The following is a 14939-nucleotide window of genomic DNA, read 5'->3' on the forward strand; positions in this document are numbered from 1 at the left end:
GCTTCGTGATACTTTGGAATGAATATATCTTACGTGAGCTCTCCAGTTAAGTTTTTCATCTATTATTACCCCCAGAAATTTATTTTCACTGACTCTTTCAATATCAACACCATTTATTTGAATCTTTGCATTTGTATTTAAACTACTATTTCCAAATAACATAAGTTTATCATTAAATTTGAATAAATCTAATGATAATTTGTTTTTATCAAGCCAGAACTTCACTTTACTTATTTCATTAGTCATATCCTCCAATAAATTCTGCAGATCATCACCAGAGCAAAAAATGTTTGTATCGTCAGCAAAGAGAACCATTTTTAATACTTTGGACACTTTACAGATGTCGTTAATGTACAAGTTGAAGAATTTTGGACCCAAAACTGACCCTTGGGGTACACCACAAGCAATGTCCATACATAAGGAGCAACCACCATTTATTTTCACAAACTGCTTTCTGTCACTTAAATAACTCCGGACCCAATCTAAAACTACCCCTCTGACACCATAACGTTCCAGTTTTCTTATTAATATATCATGATCTATAGAGTCAAATGCCTTTGTCAAGTCTATGAATAACCCAGCCACATATTGCTTTTTGTCTATGGAATTTGTGATGTATTCTATTGAATCTAATAGTGCCGATGATGTTGATCTGCTTGATCTGAATCCGTACTGACTCTCAGTGAGTAGTTTATGTTTATCTATAAATTTTTCCAGTCTGTTTTTAAACAGTTTTTCAAGAACTTTTGAGAATTGAGGTAGTAAAGAGACAGGCCTGTAGTTTGTGAAATGGTGTTTGTTTCCAGATTTGTATAGAGGTATAACTTTTGCCATTTTCATTCTGTCTGGAAATCGACCAGTTTGAAATGATAAATTACAGATGTAAGTAAATGGTTTTATAATAGCCTCAATGACTCTTTTAACCACTATCACATCAATATCATTACAATCCAAAGATTTGTGATTTTTACATTTGACAATTTCAAGAACTTCATTTTCATCAACGGCTGTGAGAAACATAGAATATGGATTTCTGTCAGTGTATCGGGTTTTTCCTGTGCTTTCCCAGGATGAGTGATTGTTCTTGCTAAATTTGGTCCAGCAGTTACAAAGAATTCATTGAGACTATTTGCCACAACATCCATATTGTATTCTTCATGGTCATTACAAATGAAATACTTGGGATAGTTCTTTTGTCCAGTCCCACATTTTATAACACTGTTCAGGATTTCCCATAATCTTTTATTATTATTTCTATTTATATCTAATTGCTTCTTATAGTATTCCTTTTTACTAAATCTAAGTATATTAGTTAACCTATTTTTATATCTTTTGTATCTGATTTCAGCATCTTTAGTTCTCGTTCTTAAGAACTCTCTGTATAGAGCATTTTTCTTTATACATGCATTTTGCAGACCTTTTGTTATCCATGGACAGTCCATATATTTCTGTTTCCTACTATATTGCTTTATTGGACAGTTGGTATTGTACAGCAATGTAAATATTCTAAGGAATTTATTATAAGCACTATTAACGTCCTGTTCCTGATATACTTCACCCCAGTTTTCCTTCAATAAATCTTTTTTAAATGCATTCATTCTTTCTTCTGTTCTTACTCGTCTGTACTCTTTTTTACTGTCCATTTTATTGATCTTGTAATTCCTATCATAGATTGTAAAAATTGGAAGATGGTCACTTATGTCGTTAATCAGGAGTCCACTTACAGTCTTATTTTCAATGTCATTTGCAAAAATGTTGTCTATGAGAGTTGCACAATGTGATGTAATCCTGGTAGGTCTAGTAATTTTAGGGAATAGATTCATACAGTGCATTGTGTTTATAAATTCCTCAGTGGTTTTATGTTTATTTGGGTTTAGCAAATCAATATTGAAGTCTCCACAAATGAAAACTTTTTTGCGAGCTATTTCAATAAATGTTTCTTCTATCCAGTCTTTGAATGTCTCAATACTACTACCTGGAGCTCTGTATATACAGCTAATGATTACATTTTTACTTTTTTCTTTACAAATTTCAACTGTAATACATTCTAGTACATTATCAATCACCATCGTCATCTTTTCCACCACATTAAATTTCAAGGATTTGTCCACATACAAGGCCACTCCTCCTCCTCCTTTGTTTCACCTAGTTATAAATGTGAATTCATAACCCTCCAGTTCAAAGTCTGTTCCTTTTTCCATATTGATCCAAGTTTCTGATAAGGCAATGACACTAAATGGATGTGAAAACTGGTTAAGATATTCTTTGATATGACTAAAATTAGCATAGAGACTTCTACAGTTAAAGTGGATAATTGATAATTTATTCTCAGTTTTAATCCTCTGATTGTAGTCTTTATTTGTATAGTAGCAGCAATTGTTAGATGAGAAAAAGTTGTCTGGATCTATTTCATATTCCAAGTCGTGTGTATTGTGATCCATATAGTTAAATGTTTTCAGTTCCAATTGATCATATTCTGCAACTGTCTGACTGATGCAGCTGATTCTTCCAGATGTATCTGAGTTCTTCCTTCCAGTGTGTGTCATAAGTGAGTGTGTGGTTGTCTGTTACCTTGTTTGCCGTCCAGATCGTGTTGCTCACTGATATTTTTCGAGATCCGCCATATTTTTAATGGTCAGAACTTTGGCTTCCTCTGGTGATCCGTTTAGTTTAATGAATATTTTGCAGTTCGTCGTCCAAGTGCCTTGGATTTTTCCCAGCTTCTTAAGGTGTCGCGCTTTTTTGGCTATTTCAGCGTTGTGTTTGGTTAGATGTTCATTGATAAAGACATTAGATCCTTTTAATTTTCTTCCTTGTTTCAGCAGCGTAATCTTGTGCTTTCGATTTACAAACCTTAATATAATAGCCGGTATGTTGCCGTTCCTCCTGGGAAGAGGGTGGCATGCTTCGACAGAGTTACAGTCCAGGGCAATCCCTTTGGACCGCAGGAAAGCAGCCACCTGTTGTTCCGTGGAGCTAATGTCAAGCTCTCCAGGTTCCTCGTTGCTGTCAGCGGTCACCGCCTGAGCGTATGACCGGGGTTTAATATGGAGCCCAGTGATGATGACGTCGTTTATCCTGGAGTATTGTTCCAGGTCAGCGACCTTACTTTCCAGGTATGCAATCTTTATCTTTTTCGGCATTTTGGATGCGGAGGAGCTTTACCTCCTCCACAATTTCAATGATATTTTTCTGCTGCAACCTGATAGTAGAAATTTCCTCCATTATGAAGTCAAGGGACTTTTTAATGTCCTCGACTTCCTCAGCTGTCGGTGTCCTCTTCGGCCCCATTTTATCTGGTTACCCTGGTAGCAGGTTCAGTCAGCTGATTCCTCAGTCAGCTGTTAGCCTGGTAACGCGTTGGCTAGCCTGCAATTACCTCGTTAACTCCGTTAGTCCAGTCCAATATCCTGTATCAAAGTCGTAATCCAGACAGGGTTGTACCAAAAGTTCCAACAATGTGAGTAGTCTTTGCTCCAGAAATTGATGGCCAAATTTCAAAAATCCACAGGACACGATCAAAACACAACTTCCAAACAAATGGCAATGGCTTGGAAGACAACAGACCAGGCATGGAAACACGGAGGGTGGGAACACAGACGACGCGACACAGACTGTAAGAAACACAGAGACTAAATACACATGAGGGATGATCAGGGGAAGTGGCCACACATGGGAACGCAGCTGACACACATGAACTTAACGACAGGACAGGAGGAGTGAGCTGAATACACAGACAGTGAATGCAGGCCTTCAAAGTAAAACAGGAAACATGAGACATGAACCGGGGAGACGTAGTACAGGGGGAGGTGACATAACTGACAGCATGAACTTGACAGTACAAGACACACAGACATAACCACACGAAGGGCAAGGGAGACGTAATGCAAGGGTAACATAATTACAAAAAGGACTGGACTACCTTAAAGAACCTAAGCAAACAATAAACATCAAAATAGGTTAAGCATAACACACTGGGTCACACGACCCAGGACCATGACAGGAGGCTGCGGTCTGTGACCGGCTCCCGGTGCAGACGGCTCCCTGTTATAATGTTTCCTCACTTGGCTCATGCGAGCCCAGCCCAATTTTTACTCTTTAAGTGTGCGCGTGTGTGTATGTGTGTGTGTGTGTGTGTGTGTGTGTGGGGGGGGGATATGTGTGTATTCACATCATATATGTTAATGAGAGTGCGGGGAGTGAGTTGGAGGGTGGGGTGGGCTGCTTTTAACTATGTAAAGCACTTTGTGCTACATTTTTTTTTTGTATGAAAAGTGCTTTATAAATAAAGATTGATTGATTGATTGATTGATTGATAACAGTTGTATTGATGTATAGCAACTTGAAATGCTCCCAAAAATGGCACTACAGCATGTAAAAATATAAAGTAAGCTCTGGCGAACTTGGTTCTATGGTAGGTCTTAAAGGGTTAAACAAATAATGAAAGGATAATGAAAGAAAGTTTAATGTGAAATTACTGAATTATATGAAATATTATGGCTTTGTCTGCCAGAGTGTTTTTCTTTAAACTACTTGGGACACTGCCTTTTAGTGATGTCACTAAAAGGCAAGGTTCTAATGTTGTGTTGCCATAGTCTCCGGAGTTTACTTTTAAAGCTCACTTACAGAACTGACTTATACAGCTTAGTTAGAAAAGTCAAGCATCCAGACATTTGAAGGACTATTCACTCATTAAGGTGACATTTTCTATTTTAAAAGTTCTCAAAAAATTCAGATGAAAAAGGAAACAAGAAAAGTTACGACTGAGGCAGATAAGAAAGATCCAGGAGATCAAAGTAAGTAAAAAAAAATCCCCCAAATAACAGAATCTACATTTCTAACAATGTTGAGGCTCTGTGTATAAAACGATTCATTTTTAGAGGATTTAAATCCTGGTTTTGATTGAAACTAACCTAAGTGCAACATGTCTAATCAAAGAAAGGTTACTGGGGCACTTTGTCTTTTGGTAAAATAATGTGACAAGTTTATTCTTGGACTGAGCAGTGAAAACAGAGCAACAAGTGTCATCAGTATCTAGACTTAGTAGATGGACTCGTGTTGGTGTGTTTTTTATCAAAAGGATAAACTTGTTATTATATTGTAAGCAATACTAATTTAAAATTCAGTGACATCAAAATCCTTCTAGTCCTGATGTCGAGCGCTCTTTTTCACTAATGTGTTGTTGTTGTTTATAGATTGTAAGAGCAGGATGGCTAAAAGAAAGGCCAGTCCTGAAAAAACGACCCCCATAAAAAGAAGGAGGGTCACTGAGCAGGCTGGTCCTTCCACCAGCTCAGATGCTCATGTGGTCAGGGGAGTCAAGCGAAAGGTCCAACAAGATGAAGCGGGGACAGCCAACACAGCAAAGAAGCGTAAACTTCTTGACCATGTGAGCGGTGACAAGGGGCAGGCATCTTCCTGGTTGGACACTGGTAAAGGTAGGCTAATTAGTTGAGCGAGGGGTAGATTAAAACCCCTGGAGGGTCTTAGAAAAATGCATACACTACACTGTAAACCCGAATAAGTTACCAGAACTCAAAAAAATTGAGGCAATCGATTGCCTCAATTTTTTTGAGTTGATCAACTCAAAAGTCAAATTTTTCCAGAACATAAAAGTTTGGATTACATGGTACTTGTATCTTTTGAGAACGGTCAACTCAAATATTTGCAGTTAATATGACTTAAAGTTTCAAGTTTACAAATTCAAAGAAATAAGTTCACAGAACTTATAAAAAATAAGTACACAACCACAACATTTTTATGTTAACAAAACTCAAATGTTTATTAGTTTGTGTTGTCATTATTTTAAGTACACGTTAGTCAAATATGTTGACTACTTGATACTTAAAAACATGTGACCCAAAACATAAAATTTTTGAGGCAATTGATTGCCTCAATTACACTGAGTATCGGTAACTTAATATGCAAAAGTCATAAACATCTGCCATTGAACAGTATCTTGCCTGCTCCCTTTTAGCACTATGTTGAAATTAAATACATTTTTTTAAAAAAATAAATAAATTGATTAAAAATAATTAACAAAAACATTTATAAATTAAAATAAGTAGACCAAAAATTGTTTAGTCAGGAAAACTGTCAGAGTAATGAAAAATAATGCCAAATAATAATAAATAATATCAAAATGTGCTTTTGGCTCTCTGGCTCTCTGGCTTTTGGCTCTCTGGCTAATATCTGAATAATATCTGAATATCTGAATAAGGCAACAGGGCAGCAATTTGAGTGAATTACAATGCTATTTGTTTTACATTAACCAGTATCAAACAGTGAAATTTAGGTCATCTTGCGCAGCCCACAATGTTTTGGAAATAGTATTACGAAAAACATTAAAACACACAAAACATTAGTGTTGCTTTGCATTATGTTAATGAGAACAAAGGCACGTTGTATAGTTTGGACCTATTGGCTGAATGCAATAACGTTTTGAGGCATTATTTAGATAAAAGGAGAGAACTTTGAACTAGCCTTTTATAATGCTTCACCCTGCATCCTTCTTTCAGATGAGTTCCTACATAACCAAGTCATTCTTGAGGGTCTGTAACCTGGGTGACAGTTTACCACTTTCTAGACCAAGTAAAATCTTTTGAGTAAATTCTAAAGTGTTGGTCAGGGCTTTGGGGTAGCTGAGGTGCATAGATCAGTCCAAACATTACCAGGAAGGCTTCACCAAATCTGGGGAGACTGAACACGGCATCACTTTCAATGACGACAGAGATTTTCACAGGTTGGTAGTGAACTGGACTTGTCGTGTCATGGTCACTAATGACAGTGAAGAGGGCCACTTCAACACCATCAAGCTCCAACTCATCAGATTCGTCCTGAATTAATGAAAAAGAGATACTAATCACAATCTAACCCAAGAAATACAACAGACGACATATAATTTCTCATTTTACCAACTCCAATTGAGATCCAATACCTCTTTTACAAGGGAGACCTGAGTCTCACTGTAAGAGGTGAAAAACAGAAGATCCATGTTCTGCACACATAAATCAGCTAATTCACCAGAGAATCAAGTGGTGTGAGATAGACTGAAACTAAGCTAAAGGAAATACACAGGAAAAGGTTTTACTAAACATCTTATCACTTTCAACAAAACACCAATTCAGTTCATTCGTAGTGAGGAGACAGAAAAGACCATACATGGAAACCGTATGGGTAGACTAAACAAAGGTAAGTCCAAACAGTGCATCAAAATACATGTTTGTACTTTGATGCACTGTTTATATACACAGTAGTATCTGTTAGATACTTAAGGACACTCACAGTGCAGGTTCTGAAAAATCCAGAGACATCCTCACGCAGATAGACAGGAAGGGCGTGGAGAACGGTAGTGCGCTTGGTGTGGATATCATGGATTTCCTATTTCCAGATTAAAAACAGAATTGTATATACTGGTGAGTTTACTGAACAACAACAACAACAACAGTCAAATCAGAACATATGTCCACAAATAACCTGTTCACATCTTTAATACAGTCAGACAAATAGCAAACACAAAGTGGAGTAATAGCAAAATTCAAAAAGCTCATTTAAATCATTGAACCTGTCCAATGTTCCACTGGTTCAACCTATGAAATGTGTAACAATCTATTATTACCTGTTCATTGTGAATTCTTAGAATTTCAGCCAGGGCATCAGCTGTCTTCCCAGTTTTTGATGCCTTCTGTCTGAATAAGGTCATCAGTCGAGGAAGATGGCGGTCAAGTTCAGCGTAGAATGTATTGGGCAGGTTCTGATTTGTAATCCGCTGAAACTCTGCATACAACTACAGCAGAAGGACAATACAGTTCAATTTGAAGAATCTCGCACATCTTTATAAAGCAGCAAAAAGCTGCCACATGAGTAAGAATTACAATTTTCATTTTAAAGAGAGCTGATCCATATTACCTCAGACTCCATTTTTAGAGCAGGCCAGAGGTCCAAGAGCTCCTTCACTCCTTCACAACCCTAACCCTGCACATATAGTTTAAAATATAGCGTTTCTAACAAGAAAACTGCTTGAAAGCACTCTCACTGCAGACAGGCATCTCCGTTGTGTAACTGCAGGGACAACGGGCTTGTTTGGACCCAACTATTCTGAGTCATGAGAGGGGGTTTAAAAATTTAGAGAGATTAAAACACTTTGTTTCATACAAGGCGACCGGGCGCCACCTCTAGAACAAGTAGTATCTAACTTTTTAAACAGCCTGCGACCCTCATTACAACAACTTAATGCTAGCTCTGCAAGCGCAAAGTTTCCTTCGGGGAGAGCAGCAAAGCACATAAAAAACACGGACCCGACATTTCTGCTATTCTTTTCGACACGCACCCAAAATACAACTAAATATTCGTATTTTAACAATAAACTAATATCAACATTGAAAACTTACTGTAAGTCCAGTGATGCTAGTTGCTGCAGTTAGGTGCAACTTTCTCCAGTCGTCCGTGTCCGTGCCTCTTTGGTGCTGTTCCCGCCCATATACCTTTACTTCTTCTGTGTTTCGTATTAATGCTCATTAGCGCCGCCTTCCGCTTCGGAGGGTGAATCAGAGATTAACTCGGAATAAAAATTGATTCCTGCAGCTGCTCAACACTTGCGGAAAAAATTAAAAATATATATGTAGGATACATTGATAAAATAATGAATATTAAAATAAATACATTTTGTCTTCCACTAATGCATTTAAGACAATTTGATTTCACTTATTTGGTGAAACACTTTGAGATTTTATTGTATTTTAGCATGTGCTACATAAATTAAGTTTATTATTAAATCCTATACTTGAAACAACAAAAATAACAGGACTTTACCATTCTTATATGTCCTAACTTAACTGTGTTACGTTGTGCTTAAGTTATGATTTTAAGTGATGCTTACTTAATATAGAAATAGTTCAATTCAATCAAATATTATTAGTTTCATTTACTCAAAAAGAAGAACATGTTACACGAACTTGACATATTTAAGTTAACAGAACTTTTTAAAGACTTTGAGTATACACTACTTAATCTATTTAATTACTTTGAACATTCGGGTTTACAGTGTATCGGTCTTAGAGCCACAAATCGACCACGCCCAAAAAAGTGCTATAAAAAATTTATATATTAATATTTTATTCCACTTTAAATTAGCCAATCTTTTAGACCTACTTCTCCTTGAAATATTCATGTCAAGTTTTAATTACATTTCGCGGATTTTAACCCTTTATATCCCGGTTTCGTCACATGAGCGCACTGCTTTTTTGCCCCAAAAAACATAAAACTTGAATATTTTCCAAAAAAAACATTTGAGGTAATATTCAATTGTTATTATAATTAGGCCTTTAGATGGACTAAAGATTGGCACCAACAGTCATTTCGATCGCCTTTTATTTATTTTTTTCAGGACCAGAAAATGGTCTCCAGGCGGCAAATGCTCCTCCTCTAGGCCGAAATAAGTGCATGTTGCCGGGGTAAGTCGCGACGATCACCGGGGCACGATCACCGGGGACTGCTTTTTCCAGCCCACACGTCCGATACCACGTGACAACAAATACGTCATTTCCTGTTGACTAAAAAAAAAAAAAGCACCCTCTAACGGTCCTAGGGACTGAAAAATGGTCCCGCCCGATCAGCGGGCGAAGCCGCTGCTGCACGCCGGAAATGAGGCTTCGTTTCCCGCAGGTCTATCCAAGCAGCCCGCTGTTTTCCAGCAGGGATCAAATGTGGAGCAAGGGCGCCACCCGGTGGACAAATAAAAAAATTACAACTCTAAGGCCAGTACTGCAAGCGGAAACGGAAACATAACCGATCACGATCGATTTGACCGTAATTTTTTTGCCGTGAAAAATAGCGTTTATAATGGGTTTCAATGGGGCACAAATCGACCACTAGGACCGATAGTGTAAGTTTATCGCTAGCTTAGCCACTGAAGCTAATTTCCGGAAGTCATACTGAAATTTTAACAGTAAATGTGACCGAACTTTTTTTTGCAGACTTTCGCTATATTCCATTCAACACTGTGCAAATGGCATGTAATCGAAATTTGAAAATAGCCACAAATCGACCCAAGACTCTCCAGGGGTTTTAAGTGTACATCTGGTTGCTAGTTTGAAGATATTAGTGTTTGGGAGATATTTGTGTCTATTATCTAATAAGCTGACGTGCTTTTGGTGTTTTCCACATCTGCAGACTGCAGCATAGAGATTTCAGAGAGCTGCAGTAAAAACAAAAAGGCTGGCAAAAGGAAAGCTGCGGGAGACACCAGGGACCCACCTAAGAAAAAGAAAGTGGACCAGGACAAAACCAAAACTGTTGCCAAAAAGTCAGTGGCTGAACAGAAACGTAAGTAGCAAGCAGCTTGGCTTTTATATTCAGGTGAAGAGCAAAATGAACATTTAGGGTACAGCAGAGAGTAATTTGTGTGACAGCTGTAGTAAAACCCAATTTGTGTTTGTCTGTTTAGGTGACTTCCAAGCGAGATACATGGAGGAGCACCGGCTTGGAGAAGGAGGATGCGGAGCAGTGTTTGCTGGCTACCGCATAAAGGATCATTTACCAGTAAGTGTTCAGATGGTGGTAGTAAGACAGGCAGTAACGCAGATAAGGGATAATATCGTAAGCTGTTTTACACCTTTAATTATGTCATACTGAGGAAATGCTCATCAATGCCCTGTGTCTTTTAGGTGGCCATCAAACACATCCCAAAGGGGAACGTGTACTGCAAAGTGAAGGTAAATATGCAAGACTTGAATTGCTTTTACATTAGTGGATTGCATGCAGCGTTCACCTGTGGAACGTCTGTGCCTCATCATCCACTTTGTTGAAATATTTCAGGATGATAACGGGAAGAATGTGTCAGTGGAAGTTGCCATCATGCTGAAGCTTGCAGCTGAAGCAGATGGATCAGTGGAAACATCAGCCCCAGTGTCTCTGTTGGAGTGGTTTGACTTTGGCAGAGAGCTGATCCTGGTGATGGAGAGACCTGTCCCCGCTGTGGACCTGGATAAATATATAGAAGAAAATGGAGGATTTTTGCCAGAGGACAAGGCCAAGGCAAGTTGACTTGCTTTAGAAGAGTCTTAGACTGTACATCATTCAATCAAAGCACAGAGTGTTAGAGAAACATTAACCCATTGATTGATTATTGTCTTTTTCATCGTTTCCAGGTAGGGCTGGGCTATATCATACCATTCACGGTAATACCGGTGTAATTTTGGGCAACGATAGGAAAATGAAATATCGCGATAGAATATGGGTAAAACGCGCATGCGCAGTGCCTTTGTTTACATACGCACATGGGGCGGTGACGCAGAAAGAGAAGAGCGAAAGTGGATCGTTGAATGAAACGGATGAACCAGAACTGGTTTGTAAAAATGCTGCAACTTTAGTGGTGTGGAACTGGTTTAGCTTTCGTCCGTCAGATACACAACAAAGCACAATTTTTGGGAGCGAATGCTAGCGGGGCGTCGTTATTACCGTGTTGTTTGGAAAATACGGCACACTTCAAATCAATCCTTTGATTTTTCTGAAACTCGACAGTGCCCCTTATAATCCCGTGTGCCTTATGTATGAATTCTGGTTGTGTTTACTGACCTCAAAACGATTTTATGTACACGGCGACTTTGCTAAGCTACAAAGCCGCACCGCTCGATGGATTGTCGGAGCATTACGGCTATCGTAGGCAGGCGCCTTGCGGAGTGATACGTACTGCACCTCAACATTATATTACCGTATTGTGTGTGTATAACCTCTTTTTAAGTTTTGTGGATATTATACATGGTTATGCTGAGGATATGTCGGCCAATTTCCACTGGAAATGCCTTTTGCCTTCGTCAGTTATATCGTTATCGCAACTTTTCAAATGTATATCGTGATAAATATTTTTGGTCATATTGCCCTGCTCTATTTCCAGGTCATTCTGAAGCAGCTGGTTGATGCTGCGAAGCACCTGGAGGATAAACACATCTTTCACCGGGACATCAAGAGTGAGAACATTCTAATTGAGACCGGCTCAGATGTACCGCGTGTTCGTATCATCGACTTTGGACTGAGCTGCTTTGTTAAGGAGCAGTCGCAGTACCGCGTCTTCTATGGTAACATATTCTGCTCTTGCTCTTCACAGATGTCACAATTTTCACCTTTTGTTTTAGAAGAAATTGCAATTGTGTCTGTTTATTAGGTACAGAAATTTACTCCCCTCCCGAGTGGTACGGGCGCAGTTGCTACAGGTGTGGACCCACCACGGTATGGCAAATGGGAGTGGTTCTGTACGAAGCACTTCATCCGGGAGACTTTAACACCACGAGCTTCCTCAAAAAGCGCCTGAAATTCAAAAGACGTCTGTCCAAAAGTAAGAAAACGTCACACTTCAAGACTGACTGATGGCTTGGACCACTGGAACTATCATCTTCATGTTTTTTCTCTTTCCTTTCTTTCCAGACTGCCGGGATTTCTTGGACGCGTGTTTAACCAAAGTCCCGGAGACGCGGCCGACGCTGGAGGAGCTACAGCATCACACGTGGCTGAGATAAGCATATCACACACACACACAAACACACACAATTCAGACGTTATCATTTATGTGTGATGTATGAATTACCTTTCTTTTTTTCAGGAAATAATTTTTTTAATTGGCCCACTTTAAATTTCAGTGTTTTGGAATTCCTGTAACCCCCCCAGCCATCCCAGGAAAGGGGATCTCTCTTTGAATGGGCTTTCCCGAGGTTTCTTCCCGTCAATCTGGCCCCCCCAGGGGAGTTTTTCCTCGTCTTCATAGAGAGCTTGGGCTGGGTCAGGAGCTCCATCAAAACTGTCTTTATTTAATTACTCTAATGTAATCATATACTTTAAAGTAATCAAATAAAAGACAGTAAAAATCTGAAGACTTGAAGTAAACTTCCATTAAAATAAAACTTGTTTAATTCATCTTTGCTGAGGATACTGTGTTATTACTATTTCAAGGATTGTATTTTACCTACGATGTATTTTGAAAAGTAAGAAAATTAAAAGGTAAATCAGGTTCAGGTATATACAAAGAAAGTCACGCTACCACTGCTCTGGAGACTTCCATCTGTTGCCCTAACCCCCAACCAGTATTGACAGATTTCCTGGTTCTAGCAGAGGTTGCAGCAGTTTTTCCTTCCCACTGTTGCTGATTGTTTGCTCATAGTGGGCTGTCTGATTGGTGGGATTCTTTCTCTAATATGGTGGGTTCTCTACCTTACGATGTAAAGCGACGGATGTGATTTGATGCTATAGTTACGATTGAATTTATTTGTTAATGTCCGTTCAAGAAAGTTTGATATTTCTTAATATCCGTCTATGCTCAGTGTGAACTGTGAGCTGTTTGACTGATCACCTAATGTGTGACAAAAGAATGCGCTGTGATGCTAATGACAGTCTGCGCTCTCTTACCTGTCTGCAAAGGTTGGCCATAAAATTACTGCTGCAATTTATCGGAGATGTGCAGAAGCAGAGGGAATTTACCGGATTTAAAAATGATGTAATTCATGCAATATTGGTTAAGCTACTGTTAAGACATAACGTAATAATTTAACAAACTGTGTTTATTTATTTATTTCTATAAATATTTCTATATATATATGTGAATTCCACATTTGTTTATTGTACTTTCATTAATGTATGTCCGTTCACTGAATTAGTCAAGTCAGGTGTGACTTTTTAAAAACAGAACCACTGTTGTTAAGCTTTATGCAACAGTTGCCCTAGATTAACAGTATTGGTGATTTCAAAATATGTTTTTATGTTTCTGTAATAGTTAGATCAAAAGTATAATGCTTAAAATTAAGGAGCTTGGAAAGAAAAGCGTCTGGACTTCCTTAAGTTGCTTGAAGATGTTTCACCTCTCATCCGAGACGCTTCTTCAGTCAAATGGCGGAGAGTCCCATATTTAAACCCAGTGGGAGTATCCCCCCAAAGAGGGACAAAGGACCCCCTGATGATCCTCTACCTAATCACATAAGCCAAGGTGTGAAAACAGGTGTGGGTCACATCAGCCAGGGTTTCAGGTGAGCTCATTGTGAAACCTGGCCCCACCCTATCATGTGGTATCAGAGAAACTCAGAAGAGTTTTCTCCAAGCACGACATCCCAGTACATTTCAGACCCAGCAACACACTCAGACAAAAACTGGTTCACCCGAAAGACAAAACTCCAAAACACAAACTTAACAATGTGGTGTATGCTGTACAGTGCAGCGAGGAATGCCCAGACCTCTACATTGGAGAGACCAAACAGCCACTTCACAAGCGCATGGCACAACATAGCAGAGCCACCTCCACAGGACAAGACTCAGCAGTCCATCTGCATCTAAAGGACAAAGGTCACCCACAGGACAGATGGTTTGAAAGAGGAGTGAAAGAAGCCATCTATGTCCACTGTGAGTGACCATCTTTAAACAGAGGCGGGGGTTTACGACACCAACTGTCTGCCATCTATAATCCAGTTTTGAGATCCCTTCCCAGACGTCTTAACACCCACTCACACCCTGGGCTGTTTGACCTCAGGAAATCACATGATAGGGTGATTTCCTGATCACCCTATCATGTGATAGGGTGATCAGCTCACCCGAAACCCTGGCTGATTGTGACCCACACCTGTTTTCACACCTAGGCTCATGTGATTAGGTAGAGGATCATCAGGGGTCCTTTGTTCCTCTTTGGGGGGATACTCCCACTGGGTTTAAATCTGGGTCTCTCCACCATTTGACTCTTAGAACTGAAGAAGCTTCTCGGATGAGAGGTGAAACATCTTCAAGCAACTTAAAGAAGTCCAGACGCTTTTCTTCCCAAGCTCCTTAGACTACGATGACCTGGATGACTGAGAACCTTCACAGACAATGCTTAAAATTAACATTTTACGAAACAAACAGAAAACATTTTAAAGCACAGCATTATTTTTTATGAAGATGCCACATTACATTCAATTACTTTCATTCCT

The 14939-nt window shown here is 39.0% G+C and overlaps 2 protein-coding genes and 1 long non-coding RNA gene across 4 annotated transcripts; 1 reads left to right on the forward strand and 2 right to left on the reverse strand.

The window, feature by feature from the left end:
- Positions 1–4735: 4735 nt before the first annotated feature.
- LOC308410163 (serine/threonine-protein kinase pim-1-like) lies at positions 4736–12874 on the forward strand (the record flags this gene model as incomplete). Its single annotated transcript, XM_080903328.1, has 9 exons — positions 4736–4796; positions 5196–5438; positions 10171–10323; positions 10445–10539; positions 10665–10712; positions 10816–11034; positions 11894–12074; positions 12161–12331; positions 12421–12874. 9 exons carry the CDS (start codon positions 4736–4738, stop codon positions 12510–12512), a joined length of 1263 nt encoding a protein of 420 aa, XP_080759454.1. The 3' UTR covers positions 12513–12874.
- On the reverse strand, positions 5578–8491 carry LOC308410268 (uncharacterized protein). Of its 2 annotated transcripts, XM_080903509.1 has the most exons (5): positions 8391–8491; positions 7909–7974; positions 7619–7786; positions 7285–7380; positions 5579–6836 (listed from the first exon to the last, which is right to left on the reverse strand). In XM_080903509.1, the coding sequence occupies exons 2-5, from the start codon at positions 7918–7920 to the stop codon at positions 6573–6575; spliced, it is 540 nt and encodes a 179-aa protein (XP_080759635.1). In that variant the 5' UTR covers positions 7921–7974; positions 8391–8491; the 3' UTR covers positions 5579–6572. The 2 variants fall into 2 exon arrangements, with proteins under 2 accessions (XP_080759636.1, XP_080759635.1); XM_080903510.1 differs by lacking the exon at positions 8391–8491 and having other exon boundaries at positions 5578–6836; positions 7909–8351.
- LOC308410165 lies at positions 10769–12497 on the reverse strand. The gene is made up of 2 exons (XR_013974132.1): positions 12361–12497; positions 10769–10980 (listed from the first exon to the last, which is right to left on the reverse strand). It is a non-coding gene; the product is annotated as an uncharacterized lncRNA (long non-coding RNA).
- Positions 12875–14939: the final 2065 nt, after the last annotated feature.

Source organism: Rhamphochromis sp. 'chilingali' (assembly GCF_963969265.1).
Source record: "Rhamphochromis sp. 'chilingali' genome assembly, chromosome: 14".
NCBI classification, from domain to species: domain Eukaryota; kingdom Metazoa; phylum Chordata; class Actinopteri; order Cichliformes; family Cichlidae; genus Rhamphochromis; species Rhamphochromis sp. 'chilingali'.